This window comes from Myzus persicae, unplaced genomic scaffold, assembly GCF_001856785.1.
Source record: "Myzus persicae strain clone G006 unplaced genomic scaffold, MPER_G0061.0, whole genome shotgun sequence".
Classification (NCBI taxonomy): domain Eukaryota; kingdom Metazoa; phylum Arthropoda; class Insecta; order Hemiptera; family Aphididae; genus Myzus; species Myzus persicae.
Genome location: NW_019103989.1, coordinates 98,477 through 119,724, shown reverse-complemented (window position 1 = coordinate 119,724; position 21,248 = coordinate 98,477). Strand labels below are relative to the sequence as shown.

General features: G+C 30.2%; 3 protein-coding genes across 6 annotated transcripts; 2 read left to right on the top strand and 1 right to left on the bottom strand.

Moving 5' to 3' along the window:
- Positions 1–63: 63 nt before the first annotated feature.
- Positions 64–1,786, top strand: LOC111037283 (REM2- and Rab-like small GTPase 1). Of its 3 annotated transcripts, none has more exons than XM_022319768.1 (5): positions 64–261; positions 346–524; positions 596–861; positions 952–1,088; positions 1,162–1,786. In XM_022319768.1, the coding sequence occupies exons 2-5, from the start codon at positions 422–424 to the stop codon at positions 1,385–1,387; spliced, it is 732 nt and encodes a 243-aa protein (XP_022175460.1). In that variant the 5' UTR covers positions 64–261; positions 346–421; the 3' UTR covers positions 1,388–1,786. The 3 variants fall into 3 exon arrangements, with proteins under 3 accessions (XP_022175460.1, XP_022175461.1, XP_022175459.1); XM_022319769.1 differs by having other exon boundaries at positions 117–261; positions 343–509; XM_022319767.1 differs by having other exon boundaries at positions 130–261; positions 343–524.
- Positions 1,787–2,378: 592 nt separating this feature from the next.
- On the bottom strand, positions 2,379–7,045 carry LOC111037309 (exocyst complex component 2). The gene is made up of 17 exons (XM_022319824.1): positions 6,808–7,045; positions 6,459–6,750; positions 6,194–6,386; positions 6,010–6,127; positions 5,721–5,935; positions 5,536–5,651; positions 5,074–5,207; positions 4,946–5,016; positions 4,727–4,873; positions 4,455–4,663; positions 4,268–4,382; positions 4,049–4,204; positions 3,881–3,985; positions 3,202–3,528; positions 2,957–3,141; positions 2,833–2,892; positions 2,379–2,645 (listed from the first exon to the last, which is right to left on the bottom strand). The coding sequence occupies exons 1-17, from the start codon at positions 6,914–6,916 to the stop codon at positions 2,543–2,545; spliced, it is 2,655 nt and encodes an 884-aa protein (XP_022175516.1). The 5' UTR covers positions 6,917–7,045; the 3' UTR covers positions 2,379–2,542.
- Positions 7,046–7,134: 89 nt separating this feature from the next.
- On the top strand, positions 7,135–13,659 carry LOC111037307 (putative ATP-dependent RNA helicase DHX30). 2 transcript variants are annotated; one of them, XM_022319820.1, is made up of 17 exons: positions 7,135–7,366; positions 7,497–7,567; positions 8,033–8,277; positions 8,611–8,757; positions 9,033–9,096; positions 9,160–9,283; positions 9,354–9,564; positions 9,639–9,983; positions 10,058–10,222; positions 10,308–10,513; positions 10,859–11,063; positions 11,155–11,360; positions 11,456–11,679; positions 11,795–11,993; positions 12,070–12,256; positions 12,329–12,396; positions 13,282–13,659. In XM_022319820.1, exons 1-17 carry the CDS (start codon positions 7,305–7,307, stop codon positions 13,442–13,444), a joined length of 2,892 nt encoding a protein of 963 aa, XP_022175512.1. In that variant the 5' UTR covers positions 7,135–7,304; the 3' UTR covers positions 13,445–13,659. The 2 variants fall into 2 exon arrangements, with proteins under 2 accessions (XP_022175512.1, XP_022175511.1); XM_022319819.1 differs by having other exon boundaries at positions 7,494–7,567.
- Positions 13,660–21,248: the final 7,589 nt, after the last annotated feature.

Sequence of the window (21,248 nt, the reverse complement as noted above, 5' to 3'; positions counted from 1 at the left end):
ACGGCTGTAGATAGTGTAATAGAGTATCAATCAATCATAGAGTTACTCTATGCAATCAATCAAATAACAATAAAAATAATTGTATATATATAAAAGTGTCTAGAACAGTAGAACATAGAGCTCTATATGAGTTGATAACATCATATATAATTCAACTGTTTAGAACCTAGTAGATATGTACATACCTATCAAATCTTAATTCGTGATTTGAAAGAAAGTAGAAACTAGTTTCTAGAAAGCTATCAGTTTCAGCGGTGTGAAGTGAGTATTACAACAAGTTAATCAAATCAAATTTATACATTTTTAACAAATGATCATTATTAATTAATCAATATTCTATAGTAGTATGGTACTACCATAGAAAAGACGTACTACTTATGTGATTGGATACCATTGAATGACAATTGATCTTTAAATCAAAATGTTTGGAAATGTTGTGAAGCTCGATTGGCAGAGTACTGCTGAGGGAGAAACTATAATGCAACATTTTTACAATCCACTGACAAATGGTAGAAAATTTTTTGGTTGGTCACCGATGATTTATTAATCTCAATAACATTTTATTATTACAAAATTATAATTTTGCATTTATTAGGGCTGTTGGAAAGACCTATTCTGCCAAACATAGAAGAAGTATCGTACAAATTGTTTTTTGTCGGGAAAAGCGGAGCTGGAAAATCATCCACTATTGCTCGACTAGCAGGGATATTAAATTTTGATGAAGAGTATGTAGAAACTCGAGGAATACGTAAAAGTAATATTTATTGGCCTGTCAAAGTGTGGGATAGAATTATTCTATTCCGACTGCAGTGTTGGGATGCTGGTGACAGAGACACAAAAAAATTTGGTCACATATTGCCGGTAATTAGCTATTTCTAGCTATTTTGCTCTTGATTATAATATTGAATACAATTTGTTTTTATTTTTAAACATGTTGGTCATTGACATCAGGTGTGTAAAGAAGAGGCAGATGTCATTGTGTTTGTATTTTCCTTTACGGACCCTAGTGGATTAAGTACTATTTCAACAAATTTGCCTATATACTTGAACGATAAAAGTAAACCGGCTCCTATTGTTATTGGCACAAAGTAAAAATGTTGTTATTTTTCTATTAGTTAATATACTATTTTATGTTCTATGGTTTATATTTGTTTATTTCAGGTATTGTGCTGGTGATTTTACTGCTAAAGTTACTATTGATGACATTGATGAATTTGAAAAAACACAAAACATCACTATATTGAAAATAAACAAAACAGATGGAAAATACGATTCAAACGAAACCGAGATAACAGCTTACACATTAAATGTAATTTGTGAACAGTTATGGATAAGAGATCAAAACTATATATTAAATCAGGAAATGGAATCTTCTCAAATTGTTTGACCGAAGTGTTGTGGATTAATTTGTCGTCTTATCCTACCCCAAAGTTGCCAAAGATGAACATTTTATTTTTGGAAAACCTCTGTATAGTCTTGTTGGAGATGAAAAAGGCAATTAAAAAAATGTTATGGTATTAGCAAAATATGATAAAAATTCTTATAGCAAATTCTGTTTTTAAATCTATTTGAAGTGGCCAGGAAAAATCTTAGAAGCTTAATATTGTCATCTTACTTTACCTTCTCCTACGTATTTTTCAAATATAACACTACCTAATGTGTCACACGGATAAATTAATTGTAGAACAAAATTGGATGATACTGTTTGTACATAAAAATCTATTGAAGTTGAATAAAAGTGTAAATGTGTGTTTTTCATGCACATTTGTCAAAGTTGTAATTATTATTCAAATTTTAAACTTTATTTTTTTTTTCAATGAACAAAGTTTACTAAAATGCATTTTTGTTTTAACTGAAGATAGTTTAATTATTGTTATTAATTATATTTTAATTTTTAATACATGTATATATATATTAAGTACCTTATCATACCTAAAATGAAAACTTCTTTGAGACTTACTTAATTAAAAGAATTTGTTTTATTTTTTTCTATTTATGTTATTTGACTATTGAAATTTATTCTAAAATAGTTAAGTAATTTATAATTATAATTATTTTTTTATATAATATGCATCAAGTAAAATATATAAATGTACTGTCATACATTTTTTATTCAACTTATATTCACTTATTTAGAACATTTTTTATTTTATCATGTTATTGAATTATTAGTATATTCTGCATATTGAATATAGGATATTTCGACTGTAAATATAACATTATCTACAAACTAAAAGACCTGTATATATTTTTGAGTAAGCTTCCAATAGATTTGTTCACACAGCATACGATGACTTTAGTCGCTTTACTAGTGTGCGGTCACCCTTAGTCAAAACATACAATTTACATTGCACATTAGTACAAAAAACATAGAGTGATTAGCAAGTATTCTTTAGATTTAATATATGACACTTGGAATGCAAATATAAATATAATTATTTCTATGGTATATTATTAGGTAATTAAATACAAATTTTATTAACATTGTTATAAATGTGTGATATAAAAATAATTGAATTATAATATAAGTTGTAATAAGATATTATATAATACTAGTTTCAATATTGTTTGGATAAGGTGTTAAAAAGCACATGATCTGTAAATGCATACGGGTCTTAAACTGCTCAAAACATTTCAAAACGTACCTAGGAACAAAGAAAATAAACACAAGTAATCACACCATAATATAAATTTGGTAAAATAAGTCAGTAACCCAATTTTCATTACTTCCTGTTATCGGTTTTTAAAAAAGACACATATTAATGTAAAATATAGCATACATAAACTTAATTAAAAAGTATATCTGAAGTACTAAATCATAAATAAAATTACTTTTCATTATCCTCTGACTTTAATGGTGGAACTGCATTTGTAGCGTCACAAAAAAAATCCCTGTAAATAAATAATAAATATACACAAATTGTTGTGTTAAATTGTTGAAATGTAAGACTTATACTTTGAATTTGGTGTAAAGTAATTAGATAGTGTGAATGTTAATGCCATCAAATCCAATCTAGCTTGCATGGACCCATTTTCACTAAAATGTGTAACGCAATTCATGAGACGCGACATTTCTTCTGATATAGTGACCACAATTTCTGATAATACAGCATACATTAAATCTGGCATGATTGTTTGAACCTAACAGACAAAATAAGTTATTAATAATGAATAGATCATGTACTCAAATTGCTATCAAACCTCAGAGTGCAATGCAATCAAATTGGTAATAATTTCTTTGGCATAAGGTCTGACTTCTTTTAGATCTAAAAGCGAGGGAGAATCCCATTCAAAGTTGCCCACATACATTGATGGTTCTATTGTTCCAACTAGAGGATCGCTTTTGGTTTCTATATAAGTCTCAAGCAATTTACTTTCAGTGTTTTCAAGTAATTCAACAGCTCGAGCCACAACAACATCAATAGTTGGAAAACCGTTGTCTTCAAATTCTTTTTTAAATTTAAGTAGCATGACGTTTCTCGTATACTGACTATTACTTATTGTTATTAAAAGTTTTTGTTCCCACATCTAAAATGTATGAGTAATAATTTAGATAATTAACAAAGTTATGTAATATGGTGTAAATCTTAAATGTGTTTATACATTTCATCACATCTGCTAAGTATATAAAAATATACAACCTTAACTCTAATAATACATTTATTTTATATCTTAAATATGGACTGTGGAATCTCGATAAATTGATAAGCTTCATAACTCAAAAGAAATGTAATTTCCTCCCCGAATACCACAGTAAATTGAAAAAATTTTATTTCCCTGAACCTTGACTTACCAAGATTCCACTGTATACTTTATACATTATTTATGTTCCTGAACAATAATATAATAACACTTTAACATTTTCAAAAATAAAACTCACTAGATCATTGTGTAATTTAAATCCCGTAACTGAAGATCCACTCAAGGACATAACTGTAGTAGACGAACAATTGGTATCCGCGTTTAAACCCACTTGTTCTAAAACCTTTTACATAGAAACTATATTAAATATAAAATTTTAAGTATGATTTAACATATAATTTGATACCTGTGAAAAGTTCCAAAAACATTTGTGAACCAGTAGTTGTAATTCGTTTTTTGCAGTTTCATTATCAACAAGTGCAGTTTCTCTACGCTCGTCACGGATTACATATTCTTTGGCTAAATTCATTGCTTCCATTATAATTTTGTAAAAATCATTTGGCTGAAAAAAATAACTATAAGTATAGAATTGAATTTGGTTAATATTATTGAGAATTCAAATTACCAATTGTGATATAGTTCCTTGTTTTGAATGATAATCCAGTTTCCATGTCTCAGTAGTTTTTAACTGTATAATTTGTTCCGATGCTTGTTTGAATAAAATATTTAAGCAATGTAACCTATTAACACAATAAAGTACATTTTAATGAAATTCAACTGTTTTTTAAAAATAATGAAAAAAAATAATTGACCTTAAATCAAATATAACACTGGAAATCTTATTCAAAGCTTCATTTGGAAGATCCAAAGCCGTTAATACTGTAAATACAGATCGGATTTGTTTTAAGCAATGTGGCAACCATATGATAGGCACAGGTGAAAATGAACTAGTTGTAGTAGTAGGTAACATAATTGTTCTGTATATATCAGACACAGTCACAATTATGTCTAATATCATTTCCTACAAATGATACAAAAATATGTTAGCACACACAATACTTTTAAAAATATTAGTAGAAAATACTTTAAAATCCATTTCATGGCTGCAATCTGGCTTTACTGCCAAGTCACCCACAAAGTAATTTTGTCCAAGTTTCCACAAGTCTGGAAAGTAATCCGAAATAACGGTAGCTATTTCATCAATGCATAATACTTTTTTAGGCTCAATGTTCTGTAAAAAAAAAAATTGATTTAACATTAATTAACATTGTTTATTAGAATAATAACTTGAGATGTAACATACTTGGGGTTCGATTTGCTGTGACAAACTAATATTTCTTTTATGTTTATTGTGCGGATGTCTATTGTTCTTATCTAAAATGTGCAAATGTGTCAAGTTACGGTTTCAGATTTTAAGTATAAATTACTTACTAGGTGTTTCATTTGCTTGTTCTTCAGTTATAAATTGTTGATAACTAGCTTTTATTTTATCAATTAAAAATTGTTTCATATGAATAATTGCTTCCCAGCCTGGGTCACCGTTGTCATTCAGAGCAACTAAATTTCTGTAAGGATAATTTTAAAATTTTAAAATGTCATAAATGTGTAACAATCATGGAATTAATATTATAAATTATTTTTAAGTCTTGTATTATGATAAATAATATTAAAATATAATATGAACAATTAATAAATTTAAAATATTTAAGAACAAAAAATAATCTAAAAAAATTACAACTATTTAAGAAATATTCTTAGTATTTAAATTAAATAACCATTATTGTTTTATTTCAAAAAATTATTTTGTTATTCTCACAAATTGACTTATTTGTAAATATGTGGTTTCTCATCTTATGTATTTTATCTATATGCACTCAGATAACTATATATTACCTAATTATTTTCTTTTGTTGTTTAAGTGTTGTGGGCATTTGATGAAGCTTTGACTTCAGGTTAATTCGTATATTCAGTATTTTGGTTTCAACTTCCTCCAATATTTTTTTGAAAACCTTTTGTTCAAATAAATAATATTTCAATATTTTTATAACAAACATATAGTTATTAATGATTATACTTACCGAAACTTCAGTTTTACCAAACAAATTTAAAGCCCTTGCATAATCATTAATAATTACATCTACATCTTCATTTTTAATATTACGATCAATATTGATCGGTAATTGAAATAAAAATTTATATCTAGTCATAACAGCTAATGCATTTCTAGTAGCTTCAGCTTTTTCTCTTCTGGTTAAAACGCCATGAAATAAATGAGTTGCCTCCTTTAAAGATTCTAAAACAATATTTTCAATAATGTTTAGGTTAAACAACAAGACATATTTTGTTATTTAACGATTCAAAATTTACGGTTGATTGCTTCTTCAACTCTAAAGAGAGTTTCATTATTTCTTTCAAAATCAGCTTCATAATTTTGTTTTAGAGTAAAAAGAGTGTCTAATTGTTCCATAACTGATCCTACATTATCCTATACGTTATATTAAACATAATAATTAAAATAAACTGTAGATTTAATTTTTTAAACATGGCTTACTTTCAAAAAAGACAATTGTCCTTCATTTTGTGAATCTACCTTTCTCTTCAAATATGATAATCCTACCCGTAAATCATCAAAAGATGTCCCATGGTGGTGTTCAAGTAAGAACCAGGCAGGTTCAAAGTTTTCGGATAGTAAATCGCCACAACCATCCGGAAATAATTCAGTTAGTTCATTTTCAGGAAATTTCCTTATTGTGCAATCAAAATAATATATCAGTCAACTCTTGACTGATTGAATTGGTCAATAAATATGTACATACTCATCTCCTTCAACAGATAGACCCAGAGGATCATCTAATTGAAATATGGTGACCGAACTGTTTTGCCTGCCCCAGTTAAGAGGCGCTTCTTCCACCCATACCGCACTCTCTTTTAAAGGGCCAATCGTCTCATGATAACCACGAAACTGTACAGTACTTGTACCAACGCCACCAGATTTAGTGACTAGAATTATATCGCCGCGTCCTTTTCCCGGGCCAGATCGTGCAATGATCTTATTTGGCGATTTCCATTCAGCCGAAAGCATGCACTCGCAGTCACATATTTTTAAACCTATAAGCACCGTAAAATTTTTGTAGAGTTCTTTATAAGATTTACTGACATAATTACTCGAAAGATCATTGGGGTTGATACCCAAATGTTCCCCTCTGATTGTCACCCTTGTTCCTGGTGGCCCTTCTTTCGGGGAAATTCCAGTTACGACAGGACTTTTAGCCATCGGTAAAAAAAAAGAATAGTGAATCGTCTACAAAATTAATGATAGTACCATTTGGACATCTCGAACTGAAAATAAAAAAATCTGAACAGATAAGTTGAAGCCTCGGTTGCGTTTCAAATACCTACTCCACAACTTATCAAATTATTCAAATTCATTCATTTTTAATATCAAGTTGATAGCGCTTATCGTATTTTATCATTTTATCAGTAATTTGCACATGTATATCAAAAAGTTCCGGTTTTCGGGATAAAAATATTAAATTCTAATATTTTACATGGTTTTGAGTTAATGTTTTTGAATTGTTATGGAGTAATAAATAGTTAAGCAACAATTAACTAGGAATTCGATCAACTTAAATTTAGGAATGCCAAGTTTTTAGATTAATAAAATGTTTAACGTCAGGTCTTTCATCGGATTACAAAATGTAATATCTCGTTTTCCTACAACCCAGTGAGTACAATATTTGCATTATGTTGTGCCACTGTGCTAACAATTAGTATTTTTAATCTTACTAATTCTTTAATTTATTACCAGTTATAATATACCTTCACACCAATATATTTATTATTATTTTCAGAAGACATTTAAAATTAATATATCCACGATTCTCAACTGTTCAACCAGAATCAGAATATAAAATTTCTGATGAAGGTAAGGTTTTCTTATTTTTTGTATTTTTTTAGTTTAATATTTACACGACCTTAACTAAAACTTAAATAGCTTAGCTTAGTTAGTTAGAGGTAAAAATAAAATAATAAAAAAATAAAAACTCAAAATAGGTAGTGTCACTAATGGTTGGCTTCCTCCCTCAAAAATTAAAATGTCTCTTTGTCACATTTGCTTATTATTCCGTGTAAGAATAGATGGTAAATTTCTTATATAAAAAAAACTTGAACGTTTGATTTGTTAACAGTTAACATTCAAAACTTTAAAAATAAAGAATACTTTAATTGTTGAGCCAAATTTTTATAAAGGCTAAATAAAAAAAAATTTAAAAAAAGAATTGTTTTTTTGTTCAATATTAATTTATTTGTAGTAAAGGAATAGAAATAAAATAAAATATAAAATTTAAAAAAAACTGTTAATATATTAAAACAAATATTTTTTTTCATTTAGATATAACTAGATTGAAAAGAAAATTTGCGTCACCACGTAACATTGTTTCAAACTTTTATAATCAAGTTGAACGAACACAGAACATAAAGACAGGCTGTCATTTTGGTTTCAACAAGAACAAAAAAAATCAATGGACCTGCAAATTAAGTGTTCAATGGCCCAACCCTATTGTATTTTCGAGTGTTGCTACTACCAAAGCCAAAGCTGGAGAAACAGTGTCTTTAAATGCTATTCAATGGTTACAAGTAAGATAATTATTAAAATGATCATTTTTTTTTAGAAATTTTATGCTGAACAAACATTTTGTTTGATAGTTAAAATTGTAACACTTTTTTAAAATGTTTTTGACATTTATCTTATAAAAAAATTGTATCCTCTTCCAAGTTTTTCCCTTTTCACCAAATACTAATTATTTTTAAGCTGATGTGCTGTTTGCTGTTTAGTTTGTTAACACTAGTTTTAGAATATTAAGTAATATGATATTTTATAATTTAAAATAATTATTAAACTATACCTATGATTTAAATTGTGATCTTGATTTTAATATGTAAACAATATAACTACTAATTCATTTTCAGGATATGGAAAAACTTGATCATTCAGGAAAGCCATTAATAGTATCGAATAAACAACGTATAGATGTAGCTTCATCGCCAATTGCTTCAATAGATTTGAGCGAACAAAATGTTAAACAAATTTCAAGCTTGGTGCAAAAATACAATCAGGTTAACCATATTTGTACACAAAATATTATTTTATAGATATTTCGAAAATAATAATCAATTAAATATTTATACTCTGTTCCACAAAAGAGCAAGCCGTGGCTTGAAAAAAATTGATTTATCTGTGCATCCCAACGCAAGACCTTGCTATAGAGAAACTGGTTTTGATAGTAGGTTGATATAGGGAAATTCGTAGAGCCGGCATGTTCTCTCTTGGAACAGAGAATAAACATTTTTATTTTGTTTAACACATTAAAGAATATTCTTGTTTACTATAGGACATTAAACCATTAATAAATAAAGGAAAACCAGTATTTATTGAGGATGGCCAAACTGATGAGGGTAAGTCCTAGTATTTAATTATACCTACTGAATCAATAATGTAATAATGTGTTCTAATTTTAGATGAGTTAAATTATGTACTACCTTCATTTTCACATTTTGACCATACAAATCGAAACGAATATCTTTATAAAAATTCTACACAGACATTGAAAAAATTAGTCCAATTACCTATAGATAATTACGAGTATGTTTAAAATCAAAACTATTTTCAATTTAAAATAATTAATACTATATTTATGTTATTAAAATTTTAGATTAGATATACTTAATATGATCGAGAATAATCAAGTAACCATTATAAAAGGAGAACCCGGTTGTGGTAAAAGTACTAGAGTGCCTAATTTCATTATGAAAAAATATAGCCAAGAAAAAAAAGGAAGTGAATGCAACATTTATGTGACTCAGCCAAGACGAATAAGTGCACTAACACTTGCTAATCGAGTTGCTGAAGAACGTTCAGAAGAAGTATGAACTAAAAAAAAATAAAATGTATTTACAAATTTAATTAGATTTATGAATAATTTTACTCAATTTTCTAGTTGGGTAATGTAGTTGGTTTTCAAGTGCGGTTGAAGCAAATATTGCCCAGAAAACCGGGAACTATAGTATTTGCATCTAGCGGCATACTGCTTCAAAAACTACAAGCAGACCCAGGACTTAAAGAATTTTCACATGTTATTATTGACGAAGCCCATGAACAGGATATAAACACAGAAATATTGCTGATGCTTACAAAAAATGCTTTGCAGTTAAATGAAAAATTAAAATTGATTGTAATGAGTGCAACGTTAAATGCTGAACACTTCCAAAACTATTATGGCCACTCAGCTTCAACTATTGAAATACCAGGTTTCACACATCCTGTAAAAACTCAATTCTTATCGGTAAATCATAAATGCTAACGGGTTTGATATTTTGATTTTTAAATTAATATTTATTATTTAATTTATTATTCAAGAAACAATTGGCTAGGGAATGGGGTTTATTTGATACAACTGTTGAAGAAAATGGAAAACCGTACTGGAATCCACAACTAGTAGCAAACGTTATACAATGGATCCATAACAATAAATCACCTGGAGCTATACTGTGTTTTGTATCTGGTTGGCAAGACATAATTGATGTAAGATAGCCCCAGAGGACAATGTTCTGCCTGCTATTTAATTATTTGATCACTTTATCCTATTCAATTTTTGTTTGAATAATAGGTGAATAAACTGCTACAAAAAAGGCGTCATAATTTTGATATAATGTTTGCCCATTCTAAATTGACACCTGAAAAACAAATAGAAATCATGAATCCTGCAAGCAATGGAAGACGAAAAGTTGTGCTGGCTACAAATATTGCTGAAACCAGTATTACAATTAATGATGTAGTATATGTAGTTGACACTGGTATGCAAAATATATCTAGGTAAGGTTTTAAATTACAATGACTAAATCATCTTGTTTAGTGTTGGTAGTATAAAAAATGCATAGTTTAGATTATTATACAGATGTATACCCATAGTTTTTTTTTAACAGTTATTATATTTACTTAATAAATATAGCCGTGAATTCTTAGGATTTTCAAACATCATTAAATTTAATTTCACAAATTACTCTATTTGTTAAATATATATGATTGTAAAATACTTGTTTTTTATGTACTCCAGTTAATAAATAAGATCTTAATTATGAAGCATATTAATTATATTGAAGCAGTGCTTATTTTAATTTATAATATTTTAAAATGTATACGTTAATAATAATTTTATAGTTGGAATGCCGAAAAAGGTATTAAACTATTGGATCGTTGTTGGGTCTCTCAGGCTAATGCTAAACAAAGGAGAGGTCGTGCAGGAAGAACTCAGCCCGGAGAATGTTATCATTTGTATACATTGGATCGATTCAATAACTGCTCAGAGTATCCTACACCAGAGATTCAACTAACTCCTCTTGAACATACTATTATTAATCTTAAGGTAATTATATGCACATTTCATATAGGTTAGGTTACCTAACTTATACTGTATCGGATAAGCAAAACGTCTAATATTTGTTTATATGATCTAGATACATAGCCAGGATAAAGCCAGGGTTGTATTGTCCAAGCTTTTGAATTCACCTAGTGTAGAAACCATAGATATTGCCGTTTCGGAGTTACAACTTCTTGGGGCATTAGACAGAGAAGAGAAACTAACAGCATTAGGAAAACGAATAGCTGCATTCCCGTTTGATCCATGTCTATCAAAAGCTTTAGTTAATTCTGTATTTTTTAAGTAAGCAGCAGTTTTTCATTGAGTTAAATTATTCTATGACTATTTGGTGATTTTGTTAAATGTACGTTACGATCAATGTTAATAATTTATTTTAGATGTCTAGACTCTACACTAACAATAATAACCTACTTATCAAGTAATATGAATATATTTAAAGAAACAACTGCAGCTGATTCACGAATAATAAAAAAGAACTATTCATCGTGTAGTGATCACCTGGCTGTGGCAAAAATATATTCGGAATGGAACAGCACACAAAACCACTATAACAACAACAGTAATTCTTCATTATCAAGAAATAATCTTATACTTATAAACAGTGAGTATCAAATGTAGTGTTAGCTATTACTAATAACTAATTATTTTTTATTATTTTAAGAATAGGTTTTAATATTGAATGTCTTAAACATAAAATTATTTAAAAAATTTTACAGAATTGAAAAATTTATTTACACAACATTTGTATAATAGTATGCTTCTTGAAGACAAAGACATGAATAATTTCAACTTAAACTCTGAAAAATCATTAGATCAACTTGTACCAGCTGTATTAATTTCTGGATTTGGAAATTTAGTTTTCAGAAGATCATTTATGCGACGGAATGGACGTTTAGATTATACATTCATTAATGAGTATGAAATTTATGAAACTTTTGAACAATTTAATTTTGGTTGTGATTATTATTTTTAATTTTTATCATTTATTTAGTGCTGGAATAAAAGTTATACTGCATTCAGAAAGTGTAAATTATAATAAAGATAAAGAAAATGAGTTATTAACTTATTTTAGAGAAGGTAGGTCTCTTGACCATGATGCTGTAATGCTTAATAAATCTTCATATGTTCCTCCGACATTAGCTGTATTGTTTTTTAATGGTCAAGCATCATTTAAGCATGTAAGTTAGAATAGTAATAGATACATTATCGTTAATTATTTATTTAACATATCAAATACATTTTTCTTTCAGGATGGACACAATAATTGTTTGATATACATTCGAAATGGAAAGCGTGTTAATATTTCCTGTTCTAAAGGGTAAGTATTAATATTATGTTGTATAAAATCAAGATAATAGTTTTAATAATTTTATAGGTTGTAATTTTAAAATATATCATGCACTATAATATAATTAAATTAAATTATACCTTACCTAAGATCAACATTTAGTACTAGCTCGGTTAGGTGTATTTTGTGTGCTATGCATTTTATAGAATTTGTTAATTATAGCTTACCGAATAAAAAAACAAGTTAGCTATACTATGATTTGCGCATCAAAGATTTCAAGTATAGAATTTTATAATTCATATTTTTTACATATTTTAAGCACTATGATTTTACTTTTTAAGTGCTTGTTTTCCAGTTTTTGTGATATTTTTTGCTAATATGCATTAGATAAGATTTATTTTGTGTTTATCCAAAATAAAAAATACCCTGAAATATTTATTCTTTTTTTCCATGATCAAAAGCAATCAAAATTTGATCTATATTTTGATGTACAAATATTAAGTCAGCTGAAATTTTTTTTTCAACTGTTCTTATTATACAAGTCAATTAAGAACCATTTGTGCCTTAACTGGTCTCTTTGCCTCTTTTTATTTTAAGTTAAGTCATAGGTCACAATTTTGAAGGTTTGCAATTCGATCTTAGGCAATTACATTTATCCACGAAACCCTAGGTCTTGCTATGTTTATTTTTTGACCAGTACCTTTTTTTTATAAAGCGGCCATCCACTGTTCAAAAGTCCAAACCACTCTAGTCGTTAATTCCTGATAAATGTTAGAATTTTTGGTCTATTATACAATTTCTGCAGTTGCTTGTTTTTCTCCTCTCATACATATTTGTTTCTTAGTTGAAGTGTAGTCCATATTCTGTTCCAGGGTACTTAAAAAATCTAATAAAAAATAAAAATTTTTTTTTCAGTGATTGGGAAACCTTATTATCACTGAGGAACGTTATAAAGCGTTTTATTGATTTTCTAACGGAGACATACGGTCATTATGAAACTAATGATCAATCTTTTGATGAAATTATGAATTTCCGTGATTCATTGTGTTCTGTTTTATGTAAGCTTGTTGAAAAATAATTCTTTTCTCATAGTTGTGTTAAATGTTCTTAGTTTATAGACAGTTGGATTATGATATATAATTTTTTTATATTATAGAATTTAACATGCTTCTCATTGTACAATTTAAATACAATACATTTTATATTTTCATGTATGTAATCATTTTGGAAGAATGTTATTTGTATACTAAAAGTAATTATTATTATTAAATAAGTATTATTTATCATGATGAACACTCAGTGAAATGCAAATGTAATAACTGCCCATGTTCGGTATACCTATAGTTTTCTGATCAAATATATAGATCCTTTCTGCTACTCAGAATTGTGAGCAGACTACATATGCAACATTAAAATCATTTTACTTTACAGTATGAATTTTAAAATTGTAAGAGGTAGTGAAAAAATAATGTATTGAACACAGTTAGAAGATGTTCCAAGCTCATGATATCAAATAACTTGGTAATATCTATTATCTACTATTTGGGGGAAAGAAATAACCATATTGCCTAGAATTTGAATTTTCGCCAAATAGTGATTTAATCCTAAAATTAATATAATTTAATGAAGTTTTAATTGTTTAATCATTGTCAGAGGCCGTTGCTATTTTGAGGGACTATGCCCTCACCTCCACCTATCATTTCACAAGTAAATGCATGATTTATAATGTCCCTTATTTAAAAATAGTAAATCTGGAATCCCTAACATGAGTTCCCTCGACACAGTTCCTCGGCACAGTCATGGGTAAGTGAGCAGAGCCAACCTGTGAGCCGAGCCACTCACCAAGGTGGCTTTACCTATAAGATTTTGTTGGGTTTGGTAAGGTTTTTACTGTTGTTTTATGATTTAATCCAACCCAACGGCCAACCGCATTAGCCACAAGTCCGAATAATTATTATTTAGAATCAAATGGATTCAATAGCGGCAGAGTCATCTATTTACTACGCCCAAATCAATTTTTAACTCTAATGTGAATACGTGAGTGTCAAGAACAGCTACTAATTTCCTATGTTATACGTGTAGAAATAAATAGAAGTTGTGCAAAGCCGTATACATTCTTTTGCAGAATAAAACGTTGACACACTGAACTAAAAACCTAGGTAAAATTAATAATACTGTGAGTTGAATTAATAATAATGTTGTAAAATACGGTCAATAAAGACAATTATTAATAATACAAATTTTATTTTATTAAACTTACACTCAATAAATTAAATTATTGAATTATAAAAGGAATCATCAATTTAATAAATTTATTTTATTAAACTTACACTCAATAAATTAAATTATTGAATTAAAAAAGGAATCATCAATTTAATAAGTTTATTTTATAAATATGGGAAGAAATCTTACCAAAATAGTTTATTAAATTTACCATGTATTTATTCATTCTATAGTTAAGAACTATTAAATTTACTATACTTTTCTTTTAAAATAAAAATATTTTAATTGAAAGAATAAGTTTAATTTAATTGAATTATTATTTTTATTTATTAAAATAAAAATAATTTATCATTATTTTAAATACCATCAATAATTCAAACCTAACCTATCCAATAATAATGTATTATTGGTTTTTTAACCATTTATCAATATTTATTATTACATTTTTATTAGGAACTTATTAGGAGTAAATAATATTAAGACCACTTAAAAGTAATAAAATAGGTAACAGCTTATGTATTCAATGATAGTTTATACAACAAGTAGATATTGAAACATTTTATTTACAGTAAAATTAAAATAATAATATATTCATCGAACAAATTAATAAGATAAATATTGAAAAATGTACAAGTTTTGTATCAGTTACATGTGCATGATTAATAATAATAAAATTTGAGTACAAAAAAAAATATAAAATGACCAAATTGTTGTCCAATAACCAAATACATAATAACATAATACAATAACAATAACATATTATATTTAATTAGTAATGTTAAGTTATTTTATTCATAAGCTTTAAGTTGAGCAATTGTTTGGTTAACTTGTATGCAAGGCTTATCATACATAATTTTTATTTTAAAATAATATATTTGAATAAATAACCAAAAGTTTGAAGATTCCAATGGATATTCAATATTAAAAACAAAAAATATTAAAACAAATTTCAATAGCTTTTAATATGGTATTTGCAATACACTTAATGCCATCAAAGTACACCATAATTAGTTGCAACTTAAAGCAAATGCTCACTACAATTTTAAAAAAATGTGAAGAATTACATTTATTTCTTGATCCTATGGTAGTACATATTGATTTCGAACGTGCAGTAATCACTGCTATCACACATGTCCTTGGACTTCATGTAAGTATTCAGGGTTGTTCCTACTATTTACCTCAATCGACTTAACGGAAAGTATAAGAGTAAGGGCTGCAGACACAATACAGAGAAGACCAAAACTTAATTGAATTTTGTAGAAAAAATGATGGTTTGGCATTTTTAATCCGTTAGGATGTCAAAGATGGTATGACATATTTAAAAAAACATTGATCCAGAGGAGGCTGAAACTTTGATAGATTATTTTGATGCAACTTAATGGCAAGTAGAAATGTTTTGAGAAATTGCCCACCTATTTTTCTACTAAATTTATGGAACGTTCACGATTCAACTTTAAATGATGAAGAATGAACTAACAATTCAACTGAAAATGGAAAGTGGAATCTTAGATTCGGTAAATTAGTAGGACAAACACATCCAACAAATTGGACTATTGACAGAATAAGGTGGCAGCTGATGAAACGAAGCTAGCACAAATCCAATTAGGAGTACCACAACATAAACGACCAAAAACGGTGTACAAAAAAATACTAATTCAATTAAACAAATTATGAGAAGATCGTATAATAATGTTATACGCGATATTGAGAACTTTTTAAATCAATTACAAGAAAATAATCGAAAAAATGAGTGTTTATTAAGAAATCAAAATGCAACTATTCAGTACAGATAGCGTTCCAAATGACAAGCACGGGCATAAATGTATTGGTAAGTTAAAGTGAAGTGAAAAATGTAGTTAATTTAAACTTTTTTAGATTAATTTTTACTAAATATTTTTCTAACTTAACTGATTTTTATTGATATAAAATTATTAATGAACGAATAACGTTCTCGAAAGAATTAATGTTTGAATTCTACCTGGGATTTTTTCTCACTCGCTTAACTTTCCAATACTTACACCTACACGTTACACTTTGGGCATTCAATTTCAGAATTCTTCAATAGATTGTATATATTCGTAAACATTTTTCGGAGTTACGTTCTGACGAAGTGGTCGGCTGTACCGGTAATCAGTATGACGGATTTAGCTAGCAAATTCCAAAGTTCCAGCGACTTCCGAGTCCCTCACGGCAGGCGTCCGATGAGCGCACGCCCGATGTGCAGCTATTATGCTCCGTCAATGCCTCCAGCCGGAACCCAGATCCGATAACTCGCTGGCGTCCACGTGGTGGAGTGACACAGTTATATTCGAATAAATTATTAAGTTTGATGGATTAATATTAACGACTAAAATGTTCGAATTACCATACTCCCCATATCTTATAAGGCCGTTACTATGGGCCTTTTATCCACGGAGAATGTTCTCAATTTGTCTGTATCATATAGGTATTGAACGAGCACTTAATATAACATTAGGTTAGATATGCCAAGTGTCTAGTTTAATATGAGTCTCAGTAGGCATAGGTTAGGTTAGGTTAGGTTAGAATTCAATATATAAAAATCTAGTAATAAAATGTTTTGACTTTCTTTTCCTTTTTGACATTTTGATGGAACATTATTTATGAAGTTCATGTCGCATGATTGTAACTGTTGCAAAGTTGTTGTAAAAATAATATTTTTAATATTATTTGTTTTTTATATAATATTATTATATTACTGGTATCAATTTTCTCTGGGTACCTAGTTGGTCAATTTTCGGATCATAGCAAAAATGTGTTTGAAAAGTAAAAACAATGCAAAATATTCGGAATACAAAACACTCACTCAATATTAGATTAAAAACACATTGGTGCTTCGGTTTTATTTTAGGCAGGTCAAAGGTGTTTTTACATCTAACGTATACTAATAAATAATGTCTAGGGTTAGGATTTTGTGTACAGTTTTTAAGGAGTTAATTATAGGCAATATGCGTGAATATTTGTTTAGTGGGTACGCCGTAGTGCCGTACATGCGTGCTACATTTTTTCAATAGTGAGCTTGTTAATGAACCTTTATCAACAACAAATTTACAAAAAACTTTTATCTTTATATGTAAAGTAAAACATACTTCTGGATCCTCTGAGGACTGAGAGTAAGGCATCTTCCTCGGCTATGTGTGCGGGTGTGGTCTATACTAAGGTGACCTAATAATATACCCTAGTCCTTTCTAGTTATTGTATGTTTTGGGCCATGGTAATAGTACTTAAAATATATTAAACTATAACATAACATTATAATGATAATATTATGTGCGCTTAATCGTCGTCGTATTAACTATAAAATATTCGAAAAAACGTGTGTCTATATTATACAGTTAAATCGTAAGGAGTAAAAAGTTTATATTATATAATATAAATATAAAAAGACCACTCCAACATATAAATCAGGTGAAATCAGCAGATAAGGACAAATTGAAATACTACCCGAAATGCTCATTAAAATAATACTATTAAAATAATAATAATAATAATAATAGAAAAAAAAATCGAAATCCTGATGTTGCTGGCTGTGAACGATGGACGTATACTATAGCTGGCTTGTAATAAACGTCGCCTGGGAGATTTTCAACTTTATCGGTCTCGGTGTTTGAAGGTATTTGAAATTTAGTTATTATTACCAATTCTGAGTTCAATTAGACCGCACGTATATCTACGCAAGAATCAAATATGGCCATCAATCAAAATAAAGACGAAATAAATGCAATATTATTCGATATCCTAGAAGGAATAGTAACACACATTATTAACGGCGGTTATGACGACTGTAAAGAAGAAGAAGACGAACATCTCATAACATCTGTAGAAAATCTTCTGTCTGCCATGGATGGTAATGCATCGTCTAGCGGTGAAGCGCAGTCCCTCGAGTTACAGGAACCGGAAGTAGGTTCTACTTCCGTTACCGAGGACGCACCGCTAGACAACAACGCAGTTCAGAAGGACTACGAAGAGAACGTCATAAGCGCCGTGGCCAGCGATACATCGACGAGTGGCGACGCGCCATCCCCGTAGTTGGAGCTTGACGATACCACTTCAACTTTCGTGGATGGGCCGCTCGCCGACGAGGCGAAGGAAGATGTATTGGGTGACGAACATCAGCAGCCGGTCGAGGGAATGCAAGTGCTAAACAGTTTTGGAGAACTGGTCGGTTGGTTGGACCCGGCAATAACACCCGGAAAATGCGTTCCACTCCGTCGGAACAGACTTTCGACTGGGTGGAAACGCGTCAAGCGCATTTTCCGCGCTCTGTGTTGCTGCCGAAGTGAAGACGTCCGCAGTTCCCAGAGTTAAGCCCCCTCGGGCCCGAAGACGCCGGACAGGATGACGGCGACGCTTAGGAGGGGGAGGATACGAGACAGTGCACGCAGGTGCAAGGCGGTATGTCACCCGCGCACGTTCTCCGACCACCCGTGGCGCGATGGGTTAGCGGGCGTAGTGCGCTCCGGGCGTGATGACACGCGAGACCCTCTGGCGGCTCGGCGGGCGCTCGGCCGCAGTACGGTATTGTGGACTGATGGGAGACGACGATGACGCGGCGACTAGTAGGTACCGGCGTGGGCAACGATTCCGCCCCGACCGGTACCAACGATGACGACGGCGATGGCAACTCTTTAAGGCGGTAGCGGCGGAGACTTTGGCCCGGGGTGAGTGACAGAGATATGTGCTAGGGACGAGGACGTCAGCGGCGCCGGACTCGAGGAAACTTCGCGGTTTCAGGGTCCGGCGGCGCGCGACTCCACGGCGGCGATGATTGGTCGCCGCCGATTCCGCGGCACTAAATCTCGTTTCACCAGCTCCGTGCCTGTCTATGGTCTCCGCCGTGTGCAGTCTGCAGAGTCGTCACCGTCAACCGTCACAACGCGCACAACATCGCGCACTAGCCGCCGCTCGTCGCAGTCAACCGTCGCTCCCTCGGCCGTCTCGGTCTGGCCTCGCTGGCCGGGCAAGGTCGTCACGCGTCCGAGCAAACGCGCCCTCGACACTCGCCAACCCGCGGGACCGGTCGTCAGAATGTTGCAGAGGTGACCAGTAGCCAGTATTGTGCATATACCGCACCAATTCGCCATCTCGTATCCTCCCCCCCTTGTTTATTGTGTCTCCTGTCCGGAGTATTTTTTTTTCATTTAATTATACCTTTATCTTGTGTTTTTTCGCTTCATTCATAAATTGTTCCAAATTGATTTGTTCCCCCTTTTTTGGCCTTAAATATCATCATACGCATAAATTTATAATAACAGCCACTTTGAGCTTATTTCTTCAAATAGAACTGTTATATCCATTTTCAAAATTTTTTCCCCCCATTTTCGAAATTAAACTACAAAATGTTAATTATAACAATTTGTGCTAATTTATTTTCGGAACGATTTTTTTCAAAATTATATGTTCAACGTTTTGTTTTTGAACCACATTAAAAAAATTATGTTAAACAACACATTAACACATTTGTTTTGTTAAGTTAATAAAAATACTTTCCAAAAAATATTGTTTTTTCGTTTTTTTGAGTATATAAATCAATTGTATTTCAAAATACCTATATATTTTCGACAGAAATTATTTATACAGAGTAATGAGTAATGAGTAATGACTATCGACTTACACTTTAAACGTTACATCACGTTGTACCTATTACATTATGCTCCAAGAGATATCAAAAAATAATAGCGAAGAAACTGCGAAATAAATTAGGAAATAACGCATAACACCGGCGGATATTATAGGTGGTATATAAACTGTTTAAGGATTGTAAATAATTAAAATGTATTACTGCTTGGGACGTGCCTACGTCAATGTAGTCAAGTAAGTAGTCTACACGAAATTATATTTAAAAAAAAATTCAAAATCGTATTATCCAATATTTTTAGGTTTGTTATTTTTTTAACAAGGTATTTCATAAGTAGCCTGGGGACTAAAGCTCCTACGCCCCCGGTGAATCCATTATCCATGCCTGTAGGTACACATGGAACGCTCAAAACAGTAACCTATTCACCATGCTAGGTGGATGGTGAAAGTCATATATTGCTTGAAAATGGATGTCAAAGTTTATAATAGGCAGTACAACAATTATTTAGAAAGCCTTTATATTGCCGATTTTTGACTTGTACAGTTGTACCTATATACCTACGCAGTTTTATTAGTTTTGTTTCAAAATTAATTTTTGATTTTAAATTTTAAAATGTCACTCATATTACAAAATCTTCACTACATATAATACTTGTACCTAAGTATTTTACAATTTTACATAACTAATACTTTATTAGACGTTTAAAATCTAAATTTAAAACATTAAAAAAAATTAAATTCTTGACTAATGTTTGGATTACTTAGTAGATTGACACTGACACTGCAGTTGAAATTGTCATTTGTTATAAAAAAAAATCTATAGGTATACATAATATCTTGCTGGTTACACCACTGAGCGATATCCATATCATGCATTCAGGCTCTAGCTGTGCGCCTCTGCTGATGTATATTTTAGGTCTATAAAAAGATCTTTAATTCACATTCCACTATAGTTCATTGAACATTATTACTTATTAGTTATTACCGTTAACATTGGTAATTGATTTAAATTCAAGACAAATGTAATTTTCATTCTATATTCTATAAGTAGGCATAAAAGACTT

Bases quoted from the DNA above. Each gene is read 5' to 3' on its own strand.
- LOC111037283 (XM_022319768.1), top strand. From the start codon at position 422: ATGTTTGGAAATGTTGTGAAGCTCGATTGGCAGAGTACTGCTGAGGGA. The intron at 525-595 runs GTTGGTCACCGA...TGCATTTATTAG, and splicing joins AAATGGTAGAAAATTTTTTG to GGCTGTTGGAAAGACCTATT. The intron at 862-951 runs GTAATTAGCTAT...CATTGACATCAG, and splicing joins AATTTGGTCACATATTGCCG to GTGTGTAAAGAAGAGGCAGA.
- LOC111037309 (XM_022319824.1), bottom strand. From the start codon at position 6,916: ATGGCTAAAAGTCCTGTCGTAACTGGAATTTCCCCGAAAGAAGGGCCA. The intron at 6,751-6,807 runs GTAATTATGTCA...CGGTGCTTATAG, and splicing joins CAACCCCAATGATCTTTCGA to GTTTAAAAATATGTGACTGC. The intron at 6,387-6,458 runs GTATGTACATAT...TTGCACAATAAG, and splicing joins CTATCTGTTGAAGGAGATGA to GAAATTTCCTGAAAATGAAC.
- LOC111037307 (XM_022319819.1), top strand. From the start codon at position 7,305: ATGTTTAACGTCAGGTCTTTCATCGGATTACAAAATGTAATATCTCGT. The intron at 11,064-11,154 runs GTAATTATATGC...TATATGATCTAG, and splicing joins ATACTATTATTAATCTTAAG to ATACATAGCCAGGATAAAGC. The intron at 11,361-11,455 runs GTAAGCAGCAGT...AATTTATTTTAG, and splicing joins GTTAATTCTGTATTTTTTAA to ATGTCTAGACTCTACACTAA.